Source organism: Oncorhynchus tshawytscha, linkage group LG01 (assembly GCF_018296145.1).
Source record: "Oncorhynchus tshawytscha isolate Ot180627B linkage group LG01, Otsh_v2.0, whole genome shotgun sequence".
NCBI lineage: Eukaryota > Metazoa > Chordata > Actinopteri > Salmoniformes > Salmonidae > Oncorhynchus > Oncorhynchus tshawytscha.
Genome location: NC_056429.1, coordinates 11,230,103 through 11,245,262, shown reverse-complemented (window position 1 = coordinate 11,245,262; position 15,160 = coordinate 11,230,103). Strand labels below are relative to the sequence as shown.

The window sequence follows — 15,160 nt, the reverse complement described above, 5'->3', positions numbered from 1 at the left end:
CTCGTTCTCCTTTCATTCAGTCAGTCAGTAACCGATCCATCGAAATGGAGCTAAGCACAGGCAAAATCCTAGAGGAAAACATGGTTCAGTCTGCTTTAAACCAGACACTGGGAGATTAATTTACCTTTCAGTACTACAATAACCTAACACACAAGGCCAAATCTACTGGAGTTGCTTACTGTACCAAGAAGACAGTGAATGTTCCTGAGTGGCCGAGTTAGAATTTTGACTTAAATCCATGGCAACACCAGAAAATGGTTGTCTGGCAATTATTAACAGCCAGATTGACAGAGCTTGAATAATTGTGCGAAGAATAGTGGGCAAATGTTGCACAATCCAGGTGTGGAAAGACCTATAGCTGTAATCTCTGCCAAATGTGCTTCTACAAAGTTTTGACTCAGGGGTGTGAAAACTGTTGTAAATAAGACATTTCTCTATTTAATTTTCAATACATTTGCAAACATTTCTAAAAACATGTTTTCACTTTGTCATTGTAAGGTATTGTGTGTAGATGGGTGAGAGAAAATCGATTTAATCCATTTTGAATTCAGGCTGTAACACAACCAAACGTGGAATATAAATCAAGGATACTTCCTGAATGCACCGTAACTGTTTCGACCAACTCATTCAACAGCTGAGCCATCGCCCACAGATCCAAAACACCTACCGGTTTGTGTCATGAGATCATAACGTTCCAAGAGCAACTGGACTGGACTCCACTGTAATTTTCAACATGTCTTCAGTCACCGAGCGCAACAAAAAGCCCCTCTAGACAGATGATTTTCATTGAAAAGTAGGCTACGGGAGTTATTTTACAAACGGACAAAAAAATTGCAGATGTTATGCATCTTCTTACCTTCTCCTCTTGTCTTGAATGAGTTTCCAAAAAAGAACAATAACAAAAAACACTGAAAGAAACAAACAAGAAGAAATCACATCTGCAGAGACCAGAGTTTTTCCCTATTTGTTTTTAAACGAAGCTAGAGTCCATCACGTCCTCAAACAAAAGACAATTGGTTAACTGTCAGAAACGATGGATGGATTCCGTGACCATCTGGGATTCTGTTCCTTTACCAGGAGCTGGCCACGGTACTGAAACCGCTTACCGTGGAGGAGGGAACGAGAGACACGATTTCTGGGCCACCTTTGTCTTGAGCATGTGAGCCTTCGACTACTGTACACAAACCGGTCGATCCAATACATTCACACACAATGGTCTATAGACAGTCACGTATGCCACCACATTTGAAAATTAACTGAACGTCATTGCCTGAGCAGTGAGCATTGCTATTACATCATCGCCTTGTGTATTATAGCTCTAGGCATGCACTCCTAATTGAACTACTTAATTTGTAGACACATGCAATTGATAAATGAACAACCGATTTTACACAGGCTACAATAATTAAGATGAATATTTTATGTGTTCCCGCAGTGTAAGTATGACATGACAAGTGGCCAAATGAATTACCAAACCATTAAGGGAGACCTTGCCAAGTACTATAAAATCAGACCAGGAGTGGATCACGACTGCCCCCTGTGGACGTTAATAATTTCACAGGAGTGCATAATGAGTGAGATTTAAGATATCCACGACAATATGTTAATGAATGCAATGAGAGAGAAATTAAACTAACTAATGCATTAGAATTCTAGCATTATAAACTGTCTGAATCGTCTAAGTCAAGAAAATCTCATCAGTCAAAGTCAACAAATACCTTTATTGATTCTGAGCGTTGATTTCAGAGGAGGGACATTGATTACATCACAGTGTGCCTGCCTACCTGCTGGGTCTCGGGGTCTACTTCTGATTATATATACACAGTATAAGCTTGAAGTCATTTACTGGGTAAACCACGGGCATCGTGATGCCGAAACGTTGGTGGTTAACACAATAAATGACTGGATGCGCATATATGTAGTGTGTGCCTCTGTATTTATTTTCTATAAGCCTACAGTTTACGCGCCATTAGTCTCTACAAACATGTTTGGGTGTTTGGCAGCTCATGCTTTGATCTATGGCATACTAGAAGCTCATTGAGATGCACTAAGCATTTAATTAGACTTTCAGCATTGCCAGCTCCACTTGGGAAAGAACAATACAGGCCTGTTGACACTCGGGCTCTTCGGAGGTTTTCACCACTGGATTGACTCAAAACTCAATAAGATACACTTCCTTTGATGTGGTGTAATAATATGAGAAGAAGGGGGGTTACCAGAGATATGTATTTAGAGAGTTGGGCCACATTTTATAATGTTGAAATCATGTTCTAATTGTAGACATTCAGTTACACAGCATCGTTTAAATATTGCCCATATTTAACATGGCTGCCATAGAATTTTGTAGTGCCATGTAAATGCATAATAATGCAGTAACCTCAATGTCTCAACTCTCTACATATATGGCTCTGGGGATTATGTACCCTAGATTCATATTATTATATATATCAGAAGTATCAGAAGTATCTGTACTGGGATCTAAATTAAACTCAACAGAGGATGAAGTTCATAGACAGTTTACAGGTAGCACATCACAGTGTGGTTCTGGTTGAACAGACTTGTTTTCAGTAATGATCAGCATTGCATTTGAAACAGTTTGATGCAGGGTTGATTGTGACGATAGAAGTATGTCAGAGATAATGAGACGGGTGGTTGGTGGATATGGCTTGTTTGGCAGGCTGGGTGATGAAGTGACTCAGAAGAACGTCCTACAGAAAGACAGAAACAGGTGAATTACTTGGATGTCATCCGTTGAGGAGCCGTAAAACATGTCTTTAGTCACAAGTAGGAGCAAGTTAGAAATAACACCACATGCAGATGTGTGGAGAAACCCTATAGGTCTGTGTTCTCCAAAATGAACTGATTGAATCCACTGGTGGATTCCATTGGATTCTATTTGAGCCATGAATTGTGACCAGAAAGATTTCTTTCAGCTGGATAGTTCACAATTTGGTTGGTACATGGGAACATTCCAAAAAAGCATTTGGTGGGTCACAGCACCAGAACAGTTGGGACAGCTTGGGGACCACCACTATAGTGTCACGTTCTGACCTTTATTCCTTTTGTTTTGTCTTTATTTAATATAGTTTTTCTATATTTTCTATTTCTGTGTTTGGCCTAATATGGTTCTCAATCAGAGGCAGCTGTCTATCGTTGTCCCTGATTGAGAACCATATTTAGGTAGCCTGTTTTCCTTTGTGTTTTGTGGGTGGTTATTTTCAGTCTTTGTGTGTCTGCACCAGATAGAACTCTTTCGGTTGTCACTTTGTTGTTTTGTATTTTTGAAGTGTTCAGTTTCTTATTAAAAAGATGAACACTAACCAAGCTGTGCTTTGGTCCTCTCCTTCTTCCACCCAAGACAGCCCTTACAGAACCACCCACCAAGAAAGGACCAAGCAGCGTGGTAACAGGCAGCAGCAGCAGGAGAGGCAGCGATACCTGGAGAGATTCTGGACAGCAAAGGACCCTGGACTCAGCCAGGGGAATATCGCCATCCTAAAGCAGAGCTGGAGGCAGCGAAAGCAGAGAGGCGCCGGTAATGAGGAGGCAGCACATTTCTTGGGGGAGGTACACGGGGGAGTGTGGCAAAGCCAGGTAGGAGACCTGCGCCCGTGCTTACCGGAGAGCGAGAGGGACCGGGCAGGCACCGTGTTATGCGGTGGAGCATGTCCCCAGTGTGTGTGTGCATAGCCCGGTGCGGTACATTCCAGCTCCTCGTATTGGCTCGTATCACGCCGGCGATGCTGGAATCTCCCTCCTGTCCAAAGCTGCCAGAGCCACTCCTCTGTCCAGTGGCGCTCTCTACGATGATCTTCAGTCCGGGGCCTGCTATGAGGGTCCCCGCTCCAGAGGCGCCACCTAAGTGGGCCAAGACTGAGGTAGAGCGGGGTCCACGTCCCGCACCCGAGCCGCCGCCGTGAAAAAGGCCCACCCGGACCCTCCCCTTTTGATTAGGTTTTTGCGGCCCGAGTCCGCACCTTTGTGGGGGGGTACTGTCACGCCCTGACCTGAGTATTCTTTGTTTTCTTTATATATTTTGCTTAGGTCAGTGTGTGAAATGGGTGATGTATGTGTTTTGTACTGTCTAGGGGTTTTGTAGGTTTCTGGGGTTGTTTACCATCTAGGTGTTTATGTATGTCTATGGTTGCCTAGATTGGTTCTCAATTAAAGGCAGCTGTTTATCGTCGTCTCTGATTGGGAACCATATTTAGGCTGCCATCTTCTTTGGGTATTTCGTGGGTTATTGTCTGATGTTGCATGTTTGCACTCAGTATTTATAGCGGTCATGTTCGTTTTGATAGTTTGTTTGTTTAGTGTACTTCGTGTTTGTTTTCATCTATCATTAAAAGGATGTATTCACATCACGCATCACTTTGGTCTCCTCACTACGACGATCGTGACACAGATTGTACAATATGTTGAGTTGGTGGAGAGATTATACAATATGTTGAGTTGATGGCAAATGTACTTACACCTCATCTTCGTATTCTTTTGGAGGTGACACTGCTATCACCAGCTCAAACCAATCCTAAAGACACACAGACATATAAAGAAATGAAACATCTATCACGTTTGGCTCATAACATCTTCCTAAAACTGTGACATGTCTATCCCTCTTCCATACAGTATTTCTATGGTTACAAAATTTCACAAAGGACCTATTGGTAAAATTGATTCCACCCCTCCTGTCTCTTCTCCGCCCCACACTTCCCCTCGCCTCTCTTCACTATAAAACCAACTGGTCTGAGAGTGAACGTTTTGATTGCGGCTGGCCTTTATAACCATATCAATAAAACTCATGTACAGCAACAAATGACCTTCAGTACAAATGATCAGGGAAGTACCAAACAATACAGCATCAATATGATACATGTCTGTTTATTGGGAATAGTCATGAGCGTAAGCTGCCTAACTCATCGATTAGGCTGTGAGAAATACCCGACAGTATTTCTGATCTTAGATATTGCTGTCAGAGTTGCTGTAAAAGAGACAGTAGTACCCCTCCACTGTTCCAGGCCAGGTTTAGAGAGTTCTCTCCTTCTGTCAGTGAGGAGTCAGTCAGGACCTTCCCATTCACAGCCATCACCTCATCTCCTGGTACTATCCCACCTGGGGAGGCACACACACACACAGTCAGGACAAACTCATTAATTGCTGTCTGCATTTTTGTTTTACAAACCACAACCTTAGTGCTGCCTATGTAGATTGAATTTTTGCTTTGGAACCAGATCCCACTCAATAGCCTGGGATTAGTTTCTACTATAACATCTCCAAGAGGATATGAAATGAGTCAGCCTGATGAATACCAGACTGAAAGATTGGGTATAATAAACCTTTTCTCATTGCTATTCTGAAATCATACACAAAACAACATTACAACTTTATTGTTAACAGAGCGTAAGGAAAAAGAGATTCTTGTTTGTCAGGTTCTTTATATGAAGCCAAAATCAATCAAGTGTTAAAACACAAAATCATTTCTCTATGTACACCAACAACAAAGAATAGCTAAAAGTAGTATTGATGTGTTGCATTTCGAATAGAATGCTTTAACATCTACAAATGGGGTTGCTTTCTTATGGACTTCGTTATGACATTTATGGACTCACCATGTTTGTCTACTGAGCTTCCGTCATAAATGGCAGATACCACTAGCTTTCCCAGAGGGGAGTCTACACCCCCCTCCACAGCCAGATCAAGTGGTCCAACCTAAGGTAAGAGAGATCAAATCAAATTGTATTTGCCACATGCGCCGAATACAACAGGCCTTATTAAAGTGAAATGCTTACTTATAAGCCCTTAACCAACAATGCAGTTTTAAGAAGAAGAAAAAATAGGGGAAAAGTGTATTGACCATCTGACCACTTCCTTATTGAGCGAGTCACAGGTGCTTCCTGCTTTAGGTTTTGCTTGTAAGCAGGAATCAGGAGGATACAATTATTGTCAGATTTGCCAAATGGAGGGTGAGGGAGAGCTTTGTATGCGTCTCTGTGTGTGGAGTAAAGGTGGTCTGGATTTTTTTCCCTCTGGTTGCACATGTGACATGCTGGTAGACATTGGAATTACATGTAATCCATTAATTACATACAATTTAAAGATTTAGATGCATTGTCATCATCCTCCTGAACGTCTGTATGAGGCAATAAAGGAATGGTTCTGCAGGGCAAGATTAGCTGTATGTTCCCCGAAGTAAAATGTGTTTGGATCCTTCTTTCCTTCATGAAAAGTTTAGCAACCTGGGAAGTATAGTCATACCTGGACAGTTCATCCTGAGGCGGGTTCTGATTACCTTTTTGATTCTCAGCTGTCTCACGTCTCGTCCAGCTATCTGCTCCGAGGAGAACTGTTAACACAGCCAGAGAGCAGGGTGGTTACATCACAACACTGGGTCACAGTGAATAGACATGTACACTCTTAGATAAAAATGGGTTCCAAAAGGATTCTTCGGCAGTGCCCATAGAACCCTCCTTATTGAAAAAGTTATCCTATGGGGACAGCCGAAGAACCCTTTTAGGTTCTATGTACTGTAGCACCTTTTTTTCTAAGATTGTATAGATGGTACAATCTATACATTATATCTTCATGATATATGGCTTTAGATGTAGAAAACTGCTTCCCTGAGGTGCATTTACTTTTTCAAAGAAAGATGACAACAAAAGAGATGTTCCACTGAGGTTTCCAGGAAGGCTATAACACAGACTGGCTGTAACAGTGACTCAATGAGGATCTATGGTTACCCAGAAGGCATGGCTCACATTGGATGGAGACTGACATTTGCACACAGCTTTATAGTCAAAGACATGATTCACAGATCTTCAAAGGCACGTCTTCTGTTTGGTCTCTTGGTAACGATATTATTGGCATCCCACTGGGCACACAGTGGTTGAATCAATGTTGTTTCCAACAATGAAATGACGTTGAACCAACGTGGAATAGACGTTGAATTGACGTCTGTGCCCAGTGGGATATGAATGATCTACTTCTTCAAAGAGATGTATTTGCATATGGTTGGTTCTACACCTGTATACATGACATGATCCTATATGTCTAATAGTCTGGCAGATATATACAGGCTCAGCTCAGGCATACAGTACCATGGAGAGGGGATCAAAGTCTTCCACATATTTCTGAAAGACAAACAACATATGATTAGACCAGGGTTTCTTACGGACCTAAAGTTGGCCCTGAGGATGTGAGAGGTGGGTCCCGAGTTATGAGTAAACATTTATAATCACACACTGTTTCTATTTATTTTGGGTTGTTCGAGGACAGTACATTTTTCATTTGGGTCTCGAGCTGAAAAAGCTTAAGAGCCTCTGGATTAGATAGTTCACCGTGTCATTTCTGCATTGAGGTTTAGCACCACTAGGAAACATGGTTGAGCAATAGGCCGGCAATATAGCCTTATATCACCCTGGTCTCAACTGATTTATTGCTCTAGTCCATACAAAGGATTTGGATAATTCTGACATTTTACACAATCTGTGATGTAAACTGAAAAGGCAATTCTTTCTTTTGTTAGTTTACAACATTGTAAAACTTCTTCATAGGAGCAACACAAACCAGATCAATGTAGCGTACCATTTATCATTATGTATCTAAATGACTTTTGCATGTAATCAGGCCCTAGCAGAGAATGAGTGTGCTGAGTGTTGAAGAGCTAGATTTCTTTTGACAACCACTTCTATGTCTTTAAATGTACTTTAAATTGATTAATTTAATAATATGAGAAAAACCAAGCTTGTGGATCCATTTTCCATATCTTTCCATCTCGAGCTTTGTAAAATAAAGGTCTATGCGACTGTAGCGATAAGAACGTCAGTATGAATATCAGCTAACTATATATTCAACTCTTTAAATAAAATTGTTGCTTCAAAAACCAATGTTTTATTGCTAAAATCAACACATTTCAGCGTTTCAATGCAATGGTTGTAACTACAGTGGCTTGCGAAAGTATTCACCCCCTTGGCATTTTTCCTATTTTGTTGCCTTACAACCTGGAATTAAAATGGATTTTGGGGGGGGTTGTATCATTGGATATACACAACTTGCCTAACACTTTGAAGATGCTAAATATTTTTTTATTGTGAAACAAACAAGAAATAAGACACAAAAAATACATAAAACTTGTGAGTGCATAACTATTCACCCCCCCCTAAAGTCAATACTTTGTAGAGCCACCTTTGGCAGCAATTACAGCTACAAGTCTCTTGGGGTATGTCTCTAAAAGCTTGGCACATCTAACCACTGGGATTGTTGCCCATTCTTCAAGGCTCCTTCAAGTTGGATGGGTTCCGCTGGTGTACAGCAATCTTTAAGTCATACCACAGATTCTCAATTGGATTGAGGTCTGGGCTTTGACTAGGCCATTCCAATACATTTAAATGTTTCTCCTTAAACCACTCGAGTGTTGCTTTAGCAGTATGCTTACCGTCATTGTCCTGCTGGAAGGTGAACCTTCGTCCCTGTCTCAAATCTCTGGAAGACTGAAACAGGTTTCCCCTCAAGCATTTCCCTGTATTTAGCGCCATTCCTTCAATTCTGACCAGTTTCCCAGTCCCTGCCAATGAAAAACATCCCCACAACATGATGCTGCCACCACCATGCTTCACTGTGGGGATGGTGTTCTCAGGGTGATGAAATGTTTTGGGTTTGCGCCTGATGTAGCATTTTCCTTGATGGCCAAAAATCTCAATTTTAGTCTCATCTGACCAGAGTACCTTCTTTTGGGGAGTCTCCCACATGCCTTTTGGCGAACACCAAGTGTGTTTGTTCTTTTTTTCTTTAAGCAATGGCTTTTTTCTGGCCACTCTTCCTTAAATCACAACTCTGTGGAGTGCACGGCTTAAAGTGGTCCTATGGACAGATACTCCAATCTCTGCTGTGGAGCTTTGCAGCTCCTTCAATGTTATCTTTGGTCTCCTTGTTGTATCTCTGATTAATGCACTCCTTGCCTGGTCTGTGAGTTTTGGTGGGCGGCCCTGTCTTGGCAGGTTTGTTGTGGTGCCATATTCTTTCCTTTTTTAAATAATGGATTTAATGGTGCTCCGTGTGATGTTCAAAGTTTTGGATCTTTTTTTTATAACCCAACCTTGATCTGTACTTCTCCACAACTTTGTCCCTGACCTGTTTGGAGAGCTCCTTGGTCTTCATAGTGCCGCTTGCTTGGTGGTGCCCCTTGCTTAGTGGTGTTGCAGACACTGGGACCTTTCAGAACAGGTGTATATATACTGAGATCATGTGACACTTAGATTGCACACAGGTGGACTTTACTTAAGTAATTATGTGACTTCTGAAGGTAATTGGTTGCACCAGATCTTATTTAGGGGCTTCATAGCAAAGGGGTGAATACATAAGCACGCACGTCTTTTTTATTTTTTAGAATTTTTTTAAACAAGTTATTTTTTTCATTTCACTTCACCAGTTTGGACTATTTTGTGCATGTCCATTACATGAAATCCAAATAATAATCTATTTAATTACAGGTTGTAATGAAACAAAATAGGAAAAACGCAAAGGGGGTGAATGCTTTTGCAAGGTACTGTATAAAACATTGATTTTTGAAGCAAATTTCCATTGTTACTGAAAATCAGTTTTTCTGTTTCCTCCACTGTTCAATCACTGTTGTTTGAAAAAGTGAGATATCGACTGCATTTCTAATTTTCACTTCAAAATATCTCAAAAGGAGTTGAAAATAAAAAAACAAAACAGGCTTGTTCAATCTGCCTTTCACGTGTCTCTGCCTGCTAATATCACATTCACAGTGTGACATCTAAAGGCTCATCTTTCTCCTCTAGGACAGGCCTCATTGACACACACACACACGCACATACACACACAAAAGCACACACACCGTCATCTGTGACCATCAAAATCTGAGGGCCACAGCTCGTCATTCTGCATTCATGGACAAAGGAGGAATAAAAAGCGTCTCTATAAAAGCATTGCTTTCTGAATGAACGTTGATTGAATCTGACTGAGCCTATTCAAGCCTATTCATTGCAATGACATTGACGTATTTTGAATATAATCATAACACGATAATAATTCAGTGGATGCTTACATTTGTCCTATTTCACACATGTACAAGAGTGAATTGGTAAATCGTTTTCTTGCATATCCCACCACTCCTGAGAACCCTTAGAGAGCGGGGTCAGAGCCTGGGAACAGCCATTATTGACGGCGACCCTGGAACAATTAGAGTTAAGTTCCTTGCTCATGGACACATCAACAGATTTTTGAAAGCATCACAAGAACAAAAGGCCCTCTGAGGTACGAGGCTGCATCACGAATTGCCTATAGTGCACCACTTTCCACCAGATACAGTATAGTGCAGAATATAGGGAATAGCAGAGTACCAATTGAGATTTCCACAAAATTTGTTATGACAGATCTGGAAGTGTAGGGAATGAATTTAAGAACAAGGACTGTAAAATCAAAGTTGGTTTTAACAATAACTATGATCTGTAGGGTTGTGTAAAAACATGGAGCTCTTTCTTCATAGAGCAGAGAGGTTTTTTGTGTTCCCAATCTCATTTTGTATCAAATACTAAAAAGGCCTTGACAGCAGGACAATGCACTGTCAAAAAACATGAGATCAACCTGGACACTAAAAGAAGACGTACACCCACATAATGTACACCATTCAGCATCCACACCATCCGCATATCGACACAGAGACAAAGGAATGCCCAATACATGTGCACTCCACAGTCATTAGTTGAGTTATCGAACGTGCGACTACAAGGAACTAGTGCAGCAAACAAAGAGGACAGATTGAGAACCAGAGAAGTAAAGGAGGCAGTCACTACACACATCACTCCAGTGAAGAAAGAGGGATTGATTTAGTTAGGAAAGAGGAAGGGGAAACAGCCACTAAACTACTAATAACCACTCAGAGCAGAGGAGAGGAGAGTCAAAGGAGAAGAGAGTCAGAGGGGAAGGTGGTGATGGGTATGGATTACTTGTCTCTTGTTGTTGGACCTAAAGGAGGTGTTATACGTCACCATCCGTTTCAGCATCTCCGGTGGCTGTAGCACAGGAACCAGATGTCATTCAGAAGAGACACTAAGCTTCTTCTTTTTCTCTCTCCCTCTCTGCATCTTAGGGTTAAGTACTCGTTTACTGACAAGTTCTGTTGATAAACTGTTAAAGACTATAATAGTCTCTGTGGATTCACCCTTGACCACATGGATAATATATGAAGACTCGATCCTCCCTTGGTTTTTCTGGATGGTGGTGACCAGTGGTAGCTGCTGAGGAGAGGACAGCTCATAGCAATGGCTGGAACAGAGTAAATGGAATCGCATCAATGGAAACCATGTGTTTGATGTTTTTGATATCATTCCAGCCATTACCACGAGCCCGTCCTCCCCAATTAAGGTGCCACCAACCTCCTGTGGTGCTGACATATGGTAAATGACCAGCGGGAGCAGAGTGATATCTCCATAGTCATGCAATCAAACAGGGTGTCAGGAAGAGAGGAAGGGACATTAGCGTAGCCTCGCTATTATCTCCAAAACAGAAACCTTTCATGAATTGGAAAAAACAGCTATATTTTCCCATTAACGAACATACAATTATTTAACTTCAGAAGCTATTTCGAATACATTGTCTTTGTCCTATAGTCATACCACATTCAGGGGAGTTACAATCAAAAACATGATATTCCTGTGTTTTATATATATTTCCACACTGAGACTGGAATAATATTGTACAATTGTGAAAATGATAAATGACCTCTTCAAACAGTATCTTAAATACACTGTATACTAACCATCCTTGTCTTGTACAGCAGAGAAACCAGAAAAACGTCTTGAACAAACAAGCACCCCGACTAGGGACAGTCACAACCAACTAGCTCCCTGACTAGGGACAGTGACAACCAACTAGCATCCCGGCTAGGGACAGTGACAACCAACTAGCTCCCTGACTAGGGACAGTGACAACCAACTAGCATCCCGGCTAGGGACAGTGACAACCAACTAGCTCCCTGACTAGGGACAGTGACAACCAACTAGCATCCCGGCTAGGGACAGTGACAACCAACTAGCATCCCGGCTAGGGACAGTGACAACCAACTAGCACCCCGGCTAGGGACAGTGACAACCAACTAGCATCCCGGCTAGGGACAGTGACAACCAACTAGCACCCCGGCTAGGGACAGTGACAACCAACTAGCATCCCGGCTAGGGACAGTGACAACCAACTAGCATCCCGGCTAGGGACAGTGACAACCAACTAGCATCCCGGCTAGGGACAGTGACAACCAACTAGCATCCCGGCTAGGGACAGTGACAACCAACTAGCATCCCGGCTAGGGACAGTAACAACCAACTAGCTCCCTGACTAGTGACAGTGACAACAAACTAGCACCCCGGCTAGGGACAGTGACAACCAACTAGCACCCCGGCTAGGGACAGTGACAACCAACTAGCTCCCTGACTAGGGACAGTGACAACCAACTAGCACCATGACTAGGGACAGTGACAACCAACTAGCACCCCGGCTAGGGACAGTGACAACCAACTAGCACCCCGGCTAGGGACAGTGACAACCAACTAGCACCCCGGCTAGGGACAGTGACAACCAACTAGCACCCCGGCTAGGGACAGTGACAACCAACTAGCACCCCGACTAGGGACAGTGACAGGAGAACATAGCAAGCGTCCACAAAGGGATTGAGGGTTTTTAGGGAGAGCTAAAGAGGGGGTTAGGAGTCTGTTTTTCTTAGCATGGGGTAGGTCGATGGGACTGGCTTTGAGGTAACATGACTGGTTTAGACATGGCAGAGGCCATCTGACGCATCTGCTTGGGCGGGCTAGTAGCTATTTGTTATTGGGAACATCCATTCAGCAGCAAATATGACAGCAAGCAATGGGGTTACAGTGGTCTACAGTGAGCAGTGGGATTCTACTGCTGAATCCCAGAACAAACAGCTCATGATGAAACCAGTGACATCAGAGCTTTAACCCTGTCATGTAACCCTATGTATATCTATGTTTAACCCTGTAAGGTCAGAGCCCTGGGGATGTTCTAGAACTGTGAAGAAAGTTGTGTGGTTTCAATGTCAACAGATCTCCAGCTTGTCTCAACATTTGTTCACATCACACAAGTACCTCCTTCTAGGCAGGCGTAATGAACACTCAAATATCAGACTTACCAGGGGATTGCTTGAATTGGATACACCACTGACATGGGAAGTGTTTCTCATCACCTGAACCAGGGAAAGAGTACTGTGTATTCATCCCCAAATTACTTTTACAAAACACTATGGGAATATGAATGTTACACACACACACACACACACACACACACACACACACACACACACACACACACACACACACACACACACACACACACACACACACACACACACACAGGGGTGTTTGAAGTGGAACACATCAAGACAGGAGATATTGTGCACTTCAAAAGGAGCTATTCAGTCTTGACTTACAGCCTCTTTCGCCTACATTGACAATATAATGTCTTCACACACAAACAACACCCACTACTTACTGCATATCACACCACAACACGCCATGCGATTTCTACACCCACTGCTGTCAAATGCTATAACAACCTTACAAATCACACAGAGACTTGACAAACTGAATAAAAAACAGCATTTCATTTCAATGGAGAGGAAAGAGATGTCTTCTTCACACCATTCAGTCATTGTGAATTGTTGTCTGCTCCCATCAACTCAGATAAAAGGTTTTGGGGGAAGGCAAGGGCTAGGGGCTGTTTTCAGACCAGACCATAGACACCCCAGGGAGGCTACCTTAAAGTTCGAGGGATAGGTCATTTCCCTGGCATTGGACGAGTAGCAACCTCCCCTTGGCAGGTACCCACCCCGCTTCCACTCGCTCCTTGTCTCTGGATGACTGGAGGGGTGATGGTGGTGGTACCATCCATGGGACCCTCCCCCCAGCCTCTCCTCCGGGTGCTGGGGGTGGGGAGGGGGAAGTGGGGGGGAGGAGGAGGAGGAGGAGGAGGAGGGGGCATGTAGGACTGTGAGGGAGGGGGTAGTGGGAGGAGGAGTAGGGAGGGTACTTGGAAGGAGGAGGAGGACGGAGCTGACTTCCTCTGGAGGCCGCTGTAGCAGCCGAGGGAGGAGGCTTGCGGATGGGGGGGGGGCATTGGGGGGATGGTTGTGGTGAGGGGGAGAGAAGTTGGGGATGGCGGGGTTGAGTCTAGGGGAAAGTGGAGGGAGAGGTAGGGCTGGTGGGGCTGGGAGGAAGAAGGCTGGGTGGGGGCTAGTCTCTTCAGGGGCCCTTTCAGACTCTGGTCCACCTCATCCAAGTTGAAATCATCCAGGTCAGTGGTGGCCAGCTGGAGACCCCCGGTAGAAACGCCTCACCATGGGCCCAGAGGCAGGAGAGCAAGGAGGGGACACCTGAAGGACAAGCCCTGCCACTCAGACACTCACAACCACAGCGCTATCACTGTACTCCACACAGACAGTCCCAGAGTACAGTGACTGCACTACAATCATTGTCTTTGAATAACAAGATGAATGACTCACTGTATCCTACCACAAATGTATCAGTTACCAACGGAAGGGAAAAAACATTAAATGATGAAGAGTTACTACAAATATAAAATATCATATGCGATAGTACCACAGGTGGTCCTCACTGATACACAGAGGAAAGGGGGTTCTAGGAGAGGTGGTTCTACATAGTGCTAGGAGAGGTGGTTCTACATAGCTCTAGGAAAGGTGGTTCTACATAGTTCTAGGACAGGTGGTTCAACATGGTTATAGGAGAGGTGGTTCTTCATAGCTCTAGGAGAGGTGGTTCTACATAGCTCTAGGAAGGGTGGTTCTACATAGTTCTAGGAGAGGTGGTTCCACATAGTTATAGGGAGGGTAGTTCTACATAGTTCTAGGAAAGGGGGTTCTAGGTGTACCTTTGGGGACTCGTTCTCTACACAGGAAATTTGTTCCAGCTGTGTCTGACAGAGACGTTCCACCCAGTGCTGCACCTTCTCCGACTCCTCCAGATCCTCCTGCTCAGTCTCTGACACCTGGGGCACGGCACAGCGCAATGCAAGGCAACGAAATACTCAAGATTGGGTCACTGGTCACTCATATAGAACAATCTATAACTAAAGGCTGGGTTATGGCTCAGTCATAAAAACAACATGTAACTCAAGG

At 43.4% G+C, this 15,160-nt stretch overlaps 1 protein-coding gene across 1 annotated transcript in view; it reads right to left on the bottom strand.

The window, feature by feature from the left end:
• Positions 1-1,701: 1,701 nt before the first annotated feature.
• LOC112259309 (harmonin-like) overlaps positions 1,702-15,160 on the bottom strand; it is a 49,591-nt gene continuing 36,132 nt past the window's right edge. Inside the window, exons 15-20 of the mRNA XM_042330794.1 lie at positions 7,092-7,124; positions 6,287-6,340; positions 5,607-5,706; positions 5,000-5,109; positions 4,473-4,528; positions 1,702-2,708 (exon numbers count right to left, since the gene is read on the bottom strand). Coding sequence (XP_042186728.1) covers positions 2,696-2,708; positions 4,473-4,528; positions 5,000-5,109; positions 5,607-5,706; positions 6,287-6,340; positions 7,092-7,124 — 366 coding nt within the window. The 3' untranslated portion in view covers positions 1,702-2,695. The remainder of the gene's footprint in view (positions 2,709-4,472; positions 4,529-4,999; positions 5,110-5,606; positions 5,707-6,286; positions 6,341-7,091; positions 7,125-15,160) is intronic.